This window comes from Lepisma saccharinum, unplaced genomic scaffold (assembly GCF_977018435.1).
Source record: "Lepisma saccharinum unplaced genomic scaffold, izLepSacc3.1 HAP1_SCAFFOLD_989, whole genome shotgun sequence".
Lineage (NCBI taxonomy): Eukaryota > Metazoa > Arthropoda > Insecta > Zygentoma > Lepismatidae > Lepisma > Lepisma saccharinum.
In genome coordinates this window covers 43,799-60,324 of record NW_028143640.1, presented here as the reverse complement: position 1 = coordinate 60,324, position 16,526 = coordinate 43,799, and the positions used below count along the sequence as shown (strand labels likewise).

The 16,526-nt window shown below is 41.7% G+C and overlaps 1 protein-coding gene across 1 annotated transcript in view; it reads right to left on the bottom strand.

Annotated features, from left to right (window-relative positions):
- Positions 1-2,222: 2,222 nt before the first annotated feature.
- LOC145983462 (large ribosomal subunit protein bL19m-like) overlaps positions 2,223-16,526 on the bottom strand; it is a 29,610-nt gene continuing 15,306 nt past the window's right edge. The window contains exons 2-3 of the mRNA XM_083116568.1: positions 3,209-3,466; positions 2,223-2,667 (exon numbers count right to left, since the gene is read on the bottom strand). Of these exons, the coding sequence (XP_082972694.1) occupies positions 2,510-2,667; positions 3,209-3,466 (416 nt within the window). The 3' untranslated portion in view covers positions 2,223-2,509. The remainder of the gene's footprint in view (positions 2,668-3,208; positions 3,467-16,526) is intronic.

Here is a 16,526-nt window from a genome sequence, read left to right as displayed (position 1 = left end):
CCACGGTTAACCAGGGCCTGGTGTAGGCGGAGGTTATAATTCTGGCGGGAGGTGGGTGAAGTGTTCAGGCGCTGTCCCCTGAGGGCCAGAGAGAATGGAATTGCTTTTTTGGTGTGAAACGGGTGGGAGCTGGAGAAGTGTAGGTATTGCATGTGGTTGGTGGGTTTTATGTGGATGGAGGTAGTCAGGTGTCCTCCCTCGATGTGCACGTCCACATCCAGGAAGGTGATCTGGTTGGGGGAGTGTGTCCAGGTGAATTTTAGGGAACGGAAGTGCTTAAGTTGGTCCAGGAAGGCTGACAAGGATGGTTCTCCGTGTCCAGAGCATGAAGATGTTGTCGATGAAGCGGAGCCAGAGGAGGGGTTGGGTAGCCAAAAACTCTTGCTCAAGTTGGCCCATGAAGAGGTTTGCATAGGATGGGGCCATTCTGGTACCCATGGCTGTACCTCGGATCTGTAGGAAATTTTGGTTTTCAAAGATGAAGTTGTTACAAGTGAGGACAAGGTGGGCTAGGTGGGTCAGGAAGTTGGTGCTGGGGTTGTGAGGTTTGGGTCTGCTATTGAGATAGAATTCTATGGAGCGGAGGCCATGGGAGTGAGGTATGTTGGTGTAGAGGGAAGTGACATCAATGGTGGCAAGGATGGTATTTGGGGGCAATGGTGGGAGGGTGCTGATTTTCTGGAGGAAGTGGTTGGTGTCACGGAGGTAGGAGGGCAGAGCTTTCACAAGAGGCTGGAGATGGGAGTCAACAAAGGCTGAGATTCGTTCTGTAGGTGAGTTATAGCAAATTTACCCTTCATCCCAAAGGGACCTGCCATGCCTCAAACCTTATCTACATCCTCACCTGCAACATCTGTGGTGATTTTTACCTGGGGGAAACATCAACGGCCCTCAACCTCCGCATCAATAACCACCGCTCCTCCACCCACAACCTGGACTTCACTGTCGCCGTCCACACCAACCACCACATCAGTTTCAACGACTGCTTCCGGGTAGCGATCATCCACCTCCTACCCCAACCAGCCAACACCTCTGTTCGCAAAAGATGGGAGAGGGCCTATATATCGGCCATGAGTGCAACCACTCCACCTGGCCTGAACAAGGCCACCCAGTAATGCCCAACCCTCACCCACCCTCCCGCCCTCCCAACTCATCCTACACACTCACAGTTTACGACGAGCCTGGTGACGAAACAGTGTTTTTTTCGTTCTACGCACCGCTTCTTCTTCAATGGGGACCTGGCAACTCTGCAGGACCCCAACTTCCGGTTCCGTCTTCTGTTTCTTCTCACACCGATGATGCTATAAATTAACGAAAATTTTGAATTTTCCTACTGTATGGTGAGTGTTTCCTTTTACCTTATTTGATTTTATATATATATATATATATATATATATATATATATATATATATATATATATACACATACATACATACATACACACACACACACACACACACACACACACACAGGAATAGGATGAGAAAAGGTGCCAGAAGGGCGGATAAACACAAATGAAGAAGGAGACAGTAAACACTTTCCACACAAAAATAAAAAGCTTGATATTTCGCGACCCAGGTTGCATTTTCAACGGAGAAGAAAGAGATTGTGGTTACGAATAGTAGAGGCACAGAATACTGATGGCAGCATCACTACAGTCAGTGTTACCAGAAACAGTAGATAGAAAACAAAGTTACTTTCACCAGTGTTTACTGCATGGTTGGGTGGGTGGTTTCGGGAAGAGGGGAAAGGGTTATATATATATCAGCATTCAAAAATATACATTACAAGCACATTAATAATACTTATAACTTTTATTGCAGACTGCAACATGTTGGACAAGCAATCACCAACTGTACATCGTCATCAACAATGGTTATTTTGCAAATGTTTCGTGTTAGTGTGCATTACGATTTTTTTGCTATTACTTTCTAACTCATGCCCAAGAAATTATTTGAACCCACAAGCAAGCTTATGCAAGAATTGATAGGAAGAATTAGGGGGAAAGATATTGACATCCAAGAGGATTGAGCGTGGGAGAGCAGATAATTCAGCTAGGTTTAAATTATGAGATGGTACACAAGCATGCAGGTCTTGCACCCTTGTGAGCTTTTCTAAATATCTATTTTGTTTTTTTGGAGCTAACATTTTAATACTTTCAATTAATTATATCTTTAATCAAGTGACATCATCTTGACATTGCATTACATTTATTTGTGTGTGTGTGCGCAACACTATGTAATATTTCTAACTTGCAGCAATATGCAAGATTTTTCTGTCTACAAAAATAACTTTTATTGGCTCATTGCCAGAGAATGAATATTTTTTCCAGCTGCATTACTCAAAATTTCTCAAGTATTCTTTTTCAAATTTAATGTAATTCATAGTTGATGACACCTATCAATCACTTCCCACCTTAAAAAATATACAATAATTATTAAATGTCCTACATGGCTGTTATCAATTACTGGTTGTCTCGAATCCAAGTTATTTATTTTCACTCTTTATTTATATATATAAACAAACTTTACCCTGATGATCGACAACATTCCGCAAGATAAACCATGCACGTAGGCCACATCCTTCACGTTGTATGCATATTCCGACAAACTTATTTTGTTTTCCCTGTGCATGAGGGTCAGAAGTTGTCACAGACATAATACTACCTGAAAAAACAAAAACATTAAGATGGAATATTTATAATGTTTATATTAACATTTGACCTGACAAAAACATTAACCCATGCACTTATATTTGAAATGCACATTTATGAAATTGCTAACTGCCATCTAAGGTAGAATTTGAGAATTTGCAGTGAAGTACAACAACTGTCTTCAAAACTTTATTTTTTTCTCTGAACTGAATTTTAACTTTCAAGCATTATAGTGAAGGGATAAGCACATGCAATGGCTATGCCAGTGGAGGGTTGCAAGGATTTTTTCCCAACTAAGAATCAAAACTTGGAACTCCTCTTTTTTCAAGGACAACATCAATTTTGAAAATAGTGCACTCATCAATGCTAAATACAATTTCTACCACATGCAAATGCCTTTGCACCACTTAAACCTGTCAAATTTTAATTTGTCCAGGCAGTCAATTTGTTATGTGCCAAAATGTTGCCATGTTAAAAGTGAACACATCTTTTTGTTTCTTATCTTAGATTTTTGAAGATTTAATAATTTACCTGTAAATTGACTGATTACTCACCAACATAAAACTCTGGAATGTCAATGTTGGTCCTACGTTTCAACATGTCAAACCTCTCCAGTTTCTCCCTAATATGGTTTCTCCACTCCATTTTTGGATCTGGCAAAAATTCTGGATATACAAAACGATACTCTGCAGGAGCTACACTTTTACGAACTTCTGGATTCTTCGAATCCACTTGTGGATCTTTTTGTTCAGCATTCTCTTGCACAGCTTCCAATGAACTTGCTGCTGCTGTTGTACATTTTCTATTTACTCCTGGAAGATAAGAAAATATACTGAAGTAGTAAGCTTATTGAAGTTCAACCAATTTAAGTTTCTTGACAGAGAAATTCAAATCCACTTGGACCTAAATTAAAGATATTAAGGATTATACACTCTCATCAATCATTTTTTTTGGCAACAGTTGACTGGAGTACCATAAAGAAACACCTAAAAGGGGGGGGGGGGGTAGGAAAAGAGCAAGAAAAGCTAATTCTAGAACAAGATTTCCTTTTTGCCAGACACTAATGTCCCACACCATTGAAAAATGATTCCTGCAAGTTCTCACACATCTCTGCATTTAATTTCAGATAAAAACGAGACTTCCAAAGTTGCAAGGCTAGCATTGTGCTCAAAACATGATCCGCCATGTTGACATGTCATCTATTCGCAGCTGATTTGTCATCTGCTCTTGGAGCATTCAGTTTACTGTGTAACCTACGGAGAGACGTGTGCAGCAGTTTTACGAACTGTGCACATTTAAATAATGAAACAATGGAAGGAGGAGCAATAGTGGAAGGGAATGCTATGCTTTGAAATGATCACTCTTCTATTAAATAACTCTGATGCCACTGTGGAAGACAAATGAAAGAGGTTCTTATCAAGTCATGCGAAAAATATTGCTTCTAAAATAGGTTACTGAACAAATTTTCAAAAATAAATTTTAAGTTTAAATTTTTCGAAATTTACCATAACCTGTAGTGCAAATTAGGAATGAGAAAAGTACGATATTCAACTTTTCATATTCTCCACTTTATTTATAAAGTCTATTTTACTTTATTTTCCATAAGGCAATTTCAGTTGGTGTTTCCTTTCTGTGTGTGCAGTCATTATAAATTGTGATCAAATATTTTTGTGCAGATAAGAAAAAATATCATGTAGAAGATTTCACAGAAAATTTCAGTACTTAATTTATGTATAATGATTAAAAGGAAAAAAAATGTGTATAACATTATATTACATACTGAAATGGTATATATTTTCAATTTTGTACTGCGAAATAGCTGCCTCATCTTATTACCCAAGCACGTTGGTTGGTCGGTTCACAAGCTCCCAATAGGGATGCTATTGAGATGAGACAAGACATGGCAGTTCATTTCTAACTGTCTCATCTCAATTTATAAACATCTGTCTCCTTCTTGTCTTGGTTTTGAAGGGCAATTCTCATCCTCGTCTTGAGTCTTAAAAAATATGGAATAAAGAACATTTGCAAAGGTCACCGTTCAAACTTTCACAGCACATAGTGGTTATTAAGACAAACAACTTTTCTTAATTATGTACTTTGTTTGATGCCTCAATTCGATACTACAAGCCCTCAAAAAATATTATCCTGATTATACAGGGTGTCATTTTAATGGCACCCACGGACCACAGATTCATATAGAGGACATCAAAACAAACAACTTTTCTCAGTAACATTTTTCTCGTTGTTGCATCGATTCAACGCTACAACCGTTCAAAAAAGACCGTTTTGCCGCCTGGATGCTGGCAACCCAACACAACATTTGATCGTATCTGTGACGTCATTTCCTGCAGCGAAACAGCGCACGGCAGGGTTGCAAGGAACACACAAATTTTGTGAAAAATGACAAACTACCAACCACATTATTAGCTGTAAAACGAAGCGAGAAACGCGTCCAGAAGATCGAGCATCATAGCCTATCAGCCAAGATCAGCAGTCATCTCAGGGGAAGGGGGAAGTGAACCAACGATATGAGAAATGGTAAAAAAGTATTCAAAATGAAGTATCAATATCGGATTTTGTCTCAGTCTACATGCCAAATATCCAGAACAATTAATTTTATTTGACTTACAGCTCACATGTGGCTGTTTACGCCCAGCTACATGTCAAATATTTGCAAATCTCGTTGCAAGGTTGATATCTAAAGGTTTGTATGCAGATGCCTTGTGGTACTTTTGTGCTGATAACGGACGTATTCGAGGTTCACATTGTTACATTACGGCTAAAACATGTACAATCACAGTAACAACGTAATGATGAATCAGTAACGAATATACTGCCCTCTTCACAGTTGCAAACTATTACATGTGTATCCGGTGCATAGATAAACACAGTCGTCGGAGAGCTTGTATTACTACTACTTATATCCCTGTATTTTCAACCATTTTTGCCACTTGCCTCATAATGCCCTGAATATACGTTATATTATGTGTTGCTTACCTTTGGAATTTTGAGTTCTTTCATTTCTATTTTGCCATCTGTTCAGTGTGTCACAGACAACTAGTATCAGAAGAACGAAGTGGATAGACTAAAATGTAGATGCCAACTTGGTAACTAGATTTGCAAATATTTGACATGCAAGCTGAGACAAAATTCGATATAACCACTTCCACTTGAATTATATTTTCTTTCTACCATTTTTCGTATCGTTCGTTTACTTCCTGTTAGGTTACAGAACGTGCTTTCTCGTTTTGTTTTACGGTACATAATGTGGCTGATTGTAGCTATGTCATTTTTCACAGAATATGTGTGTTCCTGGCAACCCTGGAACGCATCGCTTCACGACGGGATATGACGTCACAAATGCAATCAAATGTTGTGTGTGGTTGCCAGCATTCAGGTGGCAAAACGGTCTTTTTTGAACGACCGTAGCGCCGAAACGACGCACCAACGAGAAAAATGTTACTGAGAAAATTTGTTTGTTTTGATGTCCTCTATACGTTTCCGTGGTCCGTGGGCGCCATTAAAATGACACCCTGTATATGCAAATCAAACCGCCAATCAGAATTATTACAAATGAACTGATGGAATTATTATTCACAAAATTCATAACTCATCTGAGGAAGTAAAGTAAAATCCGTTTACATTATTTTTTATCAATATTGTACCAAAGTCTCGAAGGAGATCTTGAATCTCGAACACTAAGTCTCAGTCTCTCCTCAATTTGCAAAGGTCTGTTGTCTAGATTATTACAAGCCCATCTCGGACTCTTCTCGGTACTAACCTTATTCACAACAAAATGCTCCAAGTTTGACTCTCGACCTGGGCTGGGCATGACTGTTTATTTGTGAATGTCCTTGCATTGAAGTGGAAATTGTTAGGTGGGGGGGGGGGGGTTGTTTGCTTGGGAATTTTGGGGACAGCTGTGGGGGGGGGTGTTTCTGTGGCAACGAAACTGGACAAGCGAATATTTGTGAGAGGATGGGATGGCATTCTTGGGAGACGAGAAAGACCAAAGTCTCGTGGGACACTAGTTAACATGGTGGAAGTGAGACAGGTTGAGTGATACTTAAATTGTGCTGGTGGTAATAGGGATTGGGTAGTTTTGATTGATTGAATGATTGAGTTGGTGTTTTAAGGCCACTTTATACACATAAGGCTAATCGGAACTGAACCTACAGTTTAAAGTGGGAACCAGCATGTGCCTCCACCAGGTATCAAAACCAGGACCCCTTGATTACAAGGTGACAACGCCACCACTGTGCCATCGGGGAGGTGGGGGTGGAGTAGTGTTTTCCTGAACTCCGACTTCAAACACTACTTATCGGCATTCAGGGTGGCCATTCTAGGACCATGGTAAAATTCAAGTATAATTTCCGATTTTCAAGGCAAACTTTCCAAAAATAACATGGGTACCTGGGGGAAACCCTGGGGGGTAAAGGCGGCCAGGGGCGTGATGCTGATCACATCACCCCCACTAACGACCGGATCAAGAAAGTGTGGGGCGTTACCCCCACACCCCCTATACGCCTTCATGGCGTGGTGCTATGCACAGGGGAACACTTTACCTTTTTTACTTTCCAAAAATTCAAGGGTATAAGCAAATGTTTTAACCTTACGCATTACCGCCCTTCACCACCCACACACATCCACTCAAATATATTAACAATGTAAATGGTCTGTGCGATTCCAATGTATACAAAAATTTTAATTCAAATCAATTAAATGGTATATAGGCTACTATATTTAAAATATTTAAGGTGCTGAGTTTACATTTGTCACTTGACATATTCAGAGTTCATATACAGGGTGTTTCTAAAGGTCGTTTACAACGCTTGGGAGGTGATTCCTCACACGAAAACAAGCAAAAAGTGTGAGTAACATTTTTACGACTGAGGCTTCGTTTCCGATATAGGAGCCTCGCAAAAGGTGACAAAGTGAACGTCACACTTAACTGGGACGAATACTATCACAGATAGAGAGGTGGTTCCAAGGGAATCATAAAGGAATCGTATGTGCTCAGTCCGGAAGTCACTATGAAGAGTTCACTGCACGCATGCGCAATGGAGTCCTCAAAGGAATTGGGGATTTCCAGCAAGAACAATGCATGGAAAGGGTATGTAACGCAGCAAGAAGGACCGTGACAATGAGAAATGCGTTAAAGACAACACATTCCGACCTCAAACATCAAAACATGAGCACGGAACACAAAATCCGAAAAGTTGAGCACGGTTGCATACCCCAGTTACACGCGAGGAATGAACGAATCATGTCATGTGACATACGAGAGACACATTACTCCACCAGGAGGAGGAAAAGAAAAACACAATATCAGATGATTGCGACAACGTGTATTTTTACACGCGACAACTACGTAATACCCCTTCCCCACACGCACAACAAACGGTACAATGTCTTACGCACAGACACTGTACACCAACTGAAGATGTCACTTTCAGTCGTCCCAGACGTGTTGCAGGTGCTGGGATATGATCAGCAGTTCGCTCTAGGTTGTCATACGCATTGAAAAGTACTAGTATGTTGTATTGAAAGAAGTTGACGTGGTGGGGTGGGCAAGTCAAATATCGCAACAATTGGTCTGTGATGTTCGTACGGTGATACGGCCAATTTGTGCAGTGTGTAGTGTTAAACAAAAACGATACTTTGTAGTTCCAGCTCCATATTACGCAGATTGCTGCGTATACGACCCAGCAGCTAGCAGACATGCATCTTATGTATGGGGAGGCACGTGGTAATAGCCGTGAGGCGAGGCGTCTTTATGGAGAACGCTTTCCACATAGACGTTTACCGTCTCACGCCTTCTTTCAGGTAGTGGGCAGTCGACTGCGTGAAACAGGGTCAGTGTTACCACCGTGACAAGAAGTTGGAAGACCCCGAAGTGTACGCACACGTCAGTTTGCAGAAGATGTGTTAACAGCGGTAGCAGAACATTCTGGCACTCGCTCGGGCACGAGACACGTCTCATGTGAATGTTTGGCGAGTGTTGTCAGAGGAAGGAATGCACCCTTTTAAACTGCAGAAAGTACAAGAACTGTTACCTCGTGCATAAGCTGGACACAAACCCTCACTTCGGGGCAAAGGTATTGTGGACAGATGAAGCCATTTTCACCGGGATGGATGTCTTCATTAGTAGAAACAGTCATGTCTGGGACTTTGACAACCCACATGCACTTTTTGTGGCCCATCACCAGCACAAGTTTTCAGTGAATGTGTGATGCGGGATAGTACATGATCATTTAATTGGACCATACATTCTCCCTGTTCGCCTGAATGGTCGCACGTATCAGGCATTTCTTAGTGAGGTTCTGCCGAAACTGTTGGAGACCGTACCTTTGCCACTGCGGCAAGAAATGTGGTACCAACACGATGGGCACCAGCTCATTTCGATCGTAATGTAGTACATTTCCTGCATGATGTGTTTCGCAATAGGTTCATTGGTAGGAATGAGCCTGTGCCTTGCCCACCGAGGTCACCAGATCTCAACCCTCTCGATTTTTCTTCTGGGGAGAAATGAAAACCCTCGTATACGACACACCTGTCACATCAGCTGAGGATCTCGTTGCTCTCATCAACGTCGCCGCCGCGACGGTAGCAGATGCACCTGGCTTGTTTGCTCGTACTCGACAATCCTTGATTCGTCGCTGTCATCTCTGCGTAGAAGTGAACGACAGACATTTTGAAAACCGGCTGTGATTATCGCCCTCGGCAAATCCCAGTGAGAACACTCTTGGTATTGCTCCCCACCCCCTTTGTGTGGTGAAAGTGACATCATCAGTTGGTGTACAGTGTCTGTGCGTAAGACATTGTACCATTTGTTGTTTGTTGTGCGTGTGGGGAGGGGGTATTACGTAGTTGTCGCGTGTAAAAATACACGTTGTCGCAATCATCTGATATTGTGTTTTTCTTTTCCTCCTCCTGGTGGAGTAATGTGTCTCTCGTATGTCACATGACATGATTCGTTCATTCCTCGCGTGTAACTGGGGTATGCAACCGTGCTCAACTTTTCGGATTTTGTGTTCCGTGCTCATGTTTTGATGTTTGAGGTCGGAATGTGTTGTCTTTAACGCATTTCTCATTGTCACGGTCCTTCTTGCTGCGTTACATACCCTTTCCATGCATTGTTCTTGCTGGAAATCCCCAATTCCTTTGAGGACTCCATTGCGCATGCATGCAGTGAACTCTTCATAGTGACTTCCGGACTGAGCACATACGATTCCTTTATGATTCCCTTGGAACCGCCTCTCTATCTGTGATAGTATTCGTCCTAGTTAAGTGTGACGTTCACTTTGTCACCTTTTGCGAGGCTCCTATATCGGAAACGAAGCCTCAGTCGTAAAAATGTTACTCACACTTCTTGCTTGTTTTCGTGTGAGGAATCACCCCCCCAAGCGTTGTAAACAACCTTTAGAAACACCCTGTATAACGTTTAAATAATTTGATACAAATGATTGCGATTCAACTTGCTACAAAATTTTAACTCCTGAAGGGACAGGGATTGCTATCTCTCTCCCTTCATCGTTCATATCCTGTCACTGGTGCAACCAACAAGCACGTTACGATTTGCGGGTTGCATACCCTGCAGGATCGTAGGTAATTTTGCTTAGTCCAATTGAATACAACGATGCTTCATCCCTATATTAAAGGCACAGAGCTACGAAGAAAGGGGTCAAAAGTTGGAATCCTGTTTAAGGCACGCATTTGTCCCTTCATCCATATCATAGTTCATCAGTCATCGTTACGATTAACAAAAGTGGTAGAAAAGCAAAGTAAAATAACTAAAATCAAGGAATTTACGTGTCTTAGGGTCGGATGAATATAGCATTTTACATAGACGCTTATGGAAGCGTTGCTTTTAAAGTACTCTACGAACATGTTCATTTAACCGCACACACATCGGTATCCCCGATGGCGCAGTGGTAGCGTCGTCGCCTTGTAATCAAGCGGTCCCGGGTTCGAGTCCCGGTGGAGGCACATAGGTTCTGATCTTTTTTTAAACTATAGGTCCAGTCCCGATTAGCCTTACTGAGCATAAAGTGGACTTAAAACAACAACTCAATAAATCAACCAATCGAACAAAAATAGGTACAAAACAGGGTACTGATTAATGAAAACAAGTTTAACATCAGTTAAAACACATTTGTTGTATTTGAAGGTAGTATTTATACGAGTACAATGTATATCGAGATTAATAATCGACTTAATGTGCTGTTCTCAACTGGCACAAGCGGGGAGAGGGGGGAGGCATAACCGAGAATACATCAGAGGCTCTGGGCCTCCCTGATGGCGTAGTGGTAGCGTCGTCGCATTCGGATCCCGGGTTCGATACCCGGTGGAGTCACATGACACAGTGGTTCAGATCCCATTTTGATATACTGTACGTTCAGTACAGAACAATTCAAGCATCAGAGGCTCTGTTCAATTTTCTATTGATTGGATTATGTTATTTTACGTCGCCTTTCTGCCAATTTTGGTTAACGCGACGTTGCAATGAGATGGATGAAGGGACATACACAGGCACATATGATGACACCATGCAATTCATACAGCGGGTTATATTGGCTGTAGGTCTGGGCAGCAAAGCCTCGGTCGTCTGAAAAAGGCAGTCCAAGGAGTACTACGTGTAAGTAGGGTTGATAGTTAGGTACATTACAAAAGGGACATCCATTCAATCTTCGAGAACATTTCGATAGAAGTACAACAAACGGGAACCTTGTGTGATATTGTACCCCGTACTTTTAATTTGCACATACTTTTTGAAATGTGAAACCTGACATGAGTAAGAGTGTTCTGTGTGGGTGTCCTTTCATGAGTTCCATCAACCGTTGGTTCTTTTTAGCCCTTCCATTCACCGTGACTAACAAGCCGAATGACTGGAGACAAAAGCACAGAACAAGCAAACATGAGACGGTTTAGCGTTTAACCAATTAGTTGGAAACGGTGCGGCATTATCAAGGGGTAGAGAGACATAATTCCGTGAAATTACCACGCAGTTTCAATGAGCTTAATCTCGGAATGAGACGAGATATTCTACGACGCTGCTCGTTTCTTAATTTCTTCTTGAAGGATCGCGTTACGTTAATTTCATTCGCGCCGAGTTGTATTATATTTGCGTATGCAACAATGGGAAACACTGTTGACGGCCACCGTGGCTGAGTGGTCTGAGCATCACGCTAACAAGCCAGAGACCCCAGGTTTGAACCATGATCAGGCATGAATGTGTCATGATTCGGGAAAGGATTTTAAGGTGCAAATTATGGTCGAGAAAGGAAAAAAAATGTTTCTGAAAATGTTTTCAAGAATGTGCTGATAAAATGCCTTTATTCCATACTGTCTTCATCATCATCATCATTCTTACTGGTGTAAGTAACGTCCCGCGGAACTTGGCTTTTCTTTTGAAGGGTGCTGCTACAATCAGAGAACTAAATGCATCATATCGATTGATGCACCAGAATGCATCGATTGATGCAGTAAAGTATGTTTTGTAGCTTCTTCAAAGAATCATATTCATATTTGATGCATTTGGGTGTATTTTTGTATGTCGTGAAAGAAACACCAAAGTGCACCATTTGATTCAAGTGAGGGGTTTTTTTTCAGTCGAGATGTACTTTAATGCATCAGTTGATGTTCCTTGATGCACCTTCCTGCATCTTCTTGGATGATGCACTTAAACGTTTCGTCTGAGCTACATGAAGCATCAAAACGCATCAGCTGATGCATTAAAGTGCATCTTGACTGAAAGAAATCCTCACTTGAATCAAATGATGCACTTTGGTGTTTCTTTCACGATATGCAAAAATGCACCACAATGCATCAAATGTGAATCTGATTCCTTGAAGAAGCTACAAAACACACTTTAGTGCATCAATCGATGCATTCTGGTACATCAATCTATATGACGCATTTAGTTCTCTGAGTGTAGGTAGGAGTGGAAAATTTTGTTGCTTTCGTTTTTGGGATATGCTTATTCCTGCTGCAACTGCAACAGCTGAGTTTCTAGGGTAGGGAAGAGGTTTTTGCTCCTGTTTACTTGGCTGGAGCTTGAAGTTTTGAGGTGTTGTCCTCGAAAGGGTTTAATTTGCCTCCTTAGAGCCTGAGCTTACCGGCAGTTCGTTGGGGGTGGGGGTTGTCTCCCTCGGCTGGTATGAAGGAAGTGAAGGATTTGGTTCTTCCAAAGAAAGTACAAGGAAATTTCAAGAAAGGTATATGAATTTACAATGGGTCTTTGGTTCCTAATTTATTTTGATTTTGCAATTCGGCGTATTTTGATGGGGGATTAATTAGCACCCGCCTTCTGTATATAATGCGCGCGGACCGCATAGAGAACGGTGGTTCTGCCGAATAGGTTACGTTGAAGTTTGTGTTTTCTCTCGCGGGTTTTGCTACATTATCTTAAGAACTATTGGGTCTGCAATGATTATATTGTACTATTTTATAGCTCTCGTTCCACTCTACAAAATGAGACTATAGGATTTTATATAGCTGCTCAAAAAGAGTGAATTTTTTTTTCTGTCCAATATTTTTTAACAAAACATGAAAAAAGAGTAGGAAAAATGTGCTGAAACAAAAAAGAGGGGGTACAAAGTGGATAAAAAAGGTAATATAACGAAAAGATGCAACAGAGTGTGTTCACTTTACTTAATACATATCTCAAACGATCGTTATGAAAGCAGCTATAATTTTGGAAAGGTGCTGCCTGCACCTTAAAATCCGTTCCCCAGCCATGATACTTGTCCCATCAGGAATTTAATATATTTGCCTTGGCCTGACCGTCACGTTCACTTGGGTGTCCGGTGACTTTTGGCTACATAGTGTACATAACATGGGATTAATTTCTAAAGAAAGGAAATTGAGTATGATGATAGTTCCAAACTCTGATTTAGCATAATTTCGTTCTTGGTATTCGCTGTTTCATTTCCGTCGTCTTCTACCTCTGCTTCTTATCTTAATTCTCTTCTTTTCCTCTTCCTTTCAATCTCTGGATGACCGTCTTCATGACACAAGACATAGTCCACTAAACATCACGTAAACAACCGCCCACTACCAAAGACAAAAATGGCGGCGGCAGAACGATGATCCAGCATCGTTTTCTTTCTTTGCAGAACTTCATCTCCTTCTTCACAATCTTGTACCAGAGATTCATCCATTAAAAAAATACATTTCCTTCCAAATATATGCATTTCCTTTTTATATTTGAATCCAGAAATTGAAGTCACTATAAGCCCCCTGCCCCCCCCCCCCCAAAGAAAAAATCAGAAAACTGTTCGGATTGAATGGAAATATTGCCGGCCAAACCTTCTTCACTTTAATTCGTTTTCTTTCTCGAGGGCCTCTTCGATTCCGTAGTGGTAAACAAAGACCCCCCGAGTTCGATACCCCCAACGGCATATAGTTGTTCGGGTCTCACTTTAAATTATAGGTCCAGCGCCGATTTGCCTACCAGTGCATAAAGCGGACTTAAACTTCTAACTTAGTTTTCCGCAGTGTAATATTTCCAGAATTGAGAAAAAATGTCAACGAAACAGTCAAGTGTACGCCCAGTTACGTTGTTTAGAAACAGGCAGGGAGAAGAATTAATGCAAAATAGATAAATTTCTGCGAAATTCTTAAAATGTGCCGAAAACTAAAACATTTTATGGGGCACGTTTAATTTTAAAATTATATTTGTTAAATAGTTTATAAAAACTCTTTTAATAATAATATAGCTACATGGTGTATTAACGAAAACTAAAACTAAAGTGGACATTAGTGCCAAAGTCGTAAAATTCATGATTATCCTTTTCAAGATATAATTGTAGCATTAGAACAACACCCTTCATATGATAACACATAACAAAGATTTTTCTTTATTTGCTTATAATTACAGACGGATTTGAATCTCAATTTGGAATGCTTCTTTATCTATCTACCTCAGAAATAACAATATCACTGCATCGGAATCCGTGCAATTATATGTTCACAAGTCACTTTCACTCGACAAGCAGAAATTCCTGCGGCAGAAACATGACCATCTTCTCCAGCACCCTGTCTTGACCTTATAGAACTCCATCTCCTTCTCAAGGATTCTAAAATCCAACTTCAGCTCTTCAATCAGATTCTTTTTCGTTTCCTTAATTGACAGGCAATGGCTTTTCATGAACCGCACAGCATGTTCGTGGTCGAGTCGCTTGGGTTGTTCAAAATAATATTTGAGTCTGTTTTCGGAAGCCATCTGTTCGTCCGAAAGCTTTCGTTTAAGGCTTGCTTCCAAATCCTGGATCTTTTTGTCAAATCTAGATGGCGCACTTGTAGAAAACAGCTTTTTCTGCAGTGAGGACTTCTGGGAGTCCACGAACTGACTAAGTTCTTCCTCCGCACGCTTCCATTCACTGTTATAAACTATGGATACGGGACTATCTTCGCTCTTTTCAGCTTCTTTGTCGCCGTTTGCCTTTCTCTTCTTCTGGTTTTCGGTATGGACAACTATCATTTGCCCTCTCTTCCCTGCGAAAGTTAAAATCTCAGGTGCCGGGGGGGTTCGCTCTTCTCGTGGTGGACTTCCCACGGAGCCCCGCCGACACTGAATGCAATAGTAGCAAGGCATAAGGGGCTTCTCCTTTTTCTTCTCAACCATCTCGTAGAAACTTCTCTCTTCCTGAATCCTCCTGAACTCTCGTTCTATATGGTTCATTAGATTCCTCCTGAACAGTTTTACAGTCTTGCATTGGAACGTAGCGAATTTCAATGTGTAATGTGCTCTGTTGTTCTTTTTGGAGAGCAGGAAGTATTGCAGCTCTTCCTCCTGTTTCGATTGCAGCTCCTCGCACCTCCATACTAATGCTGCTTCCAAGCTGGCAACCTCCTTCTGGAAGACGGTTAACGCGCTTTTCTTCAAAAATTTCCCTTTCAAGCTCTTCATTGAAGAGGATTTTTTTGCTTGAACAGCGCAGTTAACCATCACCATCGTGTCCTCCCACTCAGCACTAACGTAAGTTCTGATGAACTTTTCGCCCCGTCGAGAGCGCGAATCTTCATCTGCAAGCTGCGAGGGCGTTGTTTCCTCTACTTTAACCTTAATTCCATCAAAGCGATCCATTTTAGTAGTTTCGTGTTGAGTTGCATCGTCCCCCGAATCTTGAGTGTCTGTGGGCGAGATCGCATCAACTGCCAGAGCGCCTTCACGATTCGTGGTCGATTCCTCACGATCTTCTGCCATTTGACGTGTCCTGGCCTCATAAATCCTCTCATGATGTCGTTTATCCTTTCCAGCGACCTGCACGCCGTTGGAAGAAATTCTACTGTAGTCGTCGCCTCTTCTGTAGACGTTCCTAGCAGTGCTTCCTTCCTTCGATGTGCTGGCTTCTCCAGGTGGTTTCACATCGGCAGACAGAGCGTCTTCATTATTCGTGGTCGATTCCTTACGATCTTCTGGCAGTTGACGTGTAGTGGCCTCATAAATCCTCTCATGATGTTTTTCCTTTCCAGCGACCTGCACGCCGTTGGAAGAAATTCTACTGTAGTCGTCGCCTCTTCTGTAGACGTTCCTAGCAGTGCTTCCTTCCTTCGATGTGCTGGCTTCTCCAGGTGGTTTCACATCGGCAGACAGAGCATCTCCATGATTCGTGCGTGGACCTGCGCGGTCTTCCGTCAGCTGATGTGTCACGGCCTCGGCCATGTTTTCAAGTTCTCTTGCATTGTAAGGAAACTGTACGCCGTGGGACAAGAGTTCGCAGTAAATGTCACCGCTTTCGTGTACGTAGCTAGAAGAATACTCAGATGTCGGTTCCCTCTCGTCATGATCCGTGGGTCTTCTGCCACGGTCTTCTGCCAGCTGACAAGTCACGGCCTCTGCCATCTTGTCAAGTTCTTCCTTCTGAG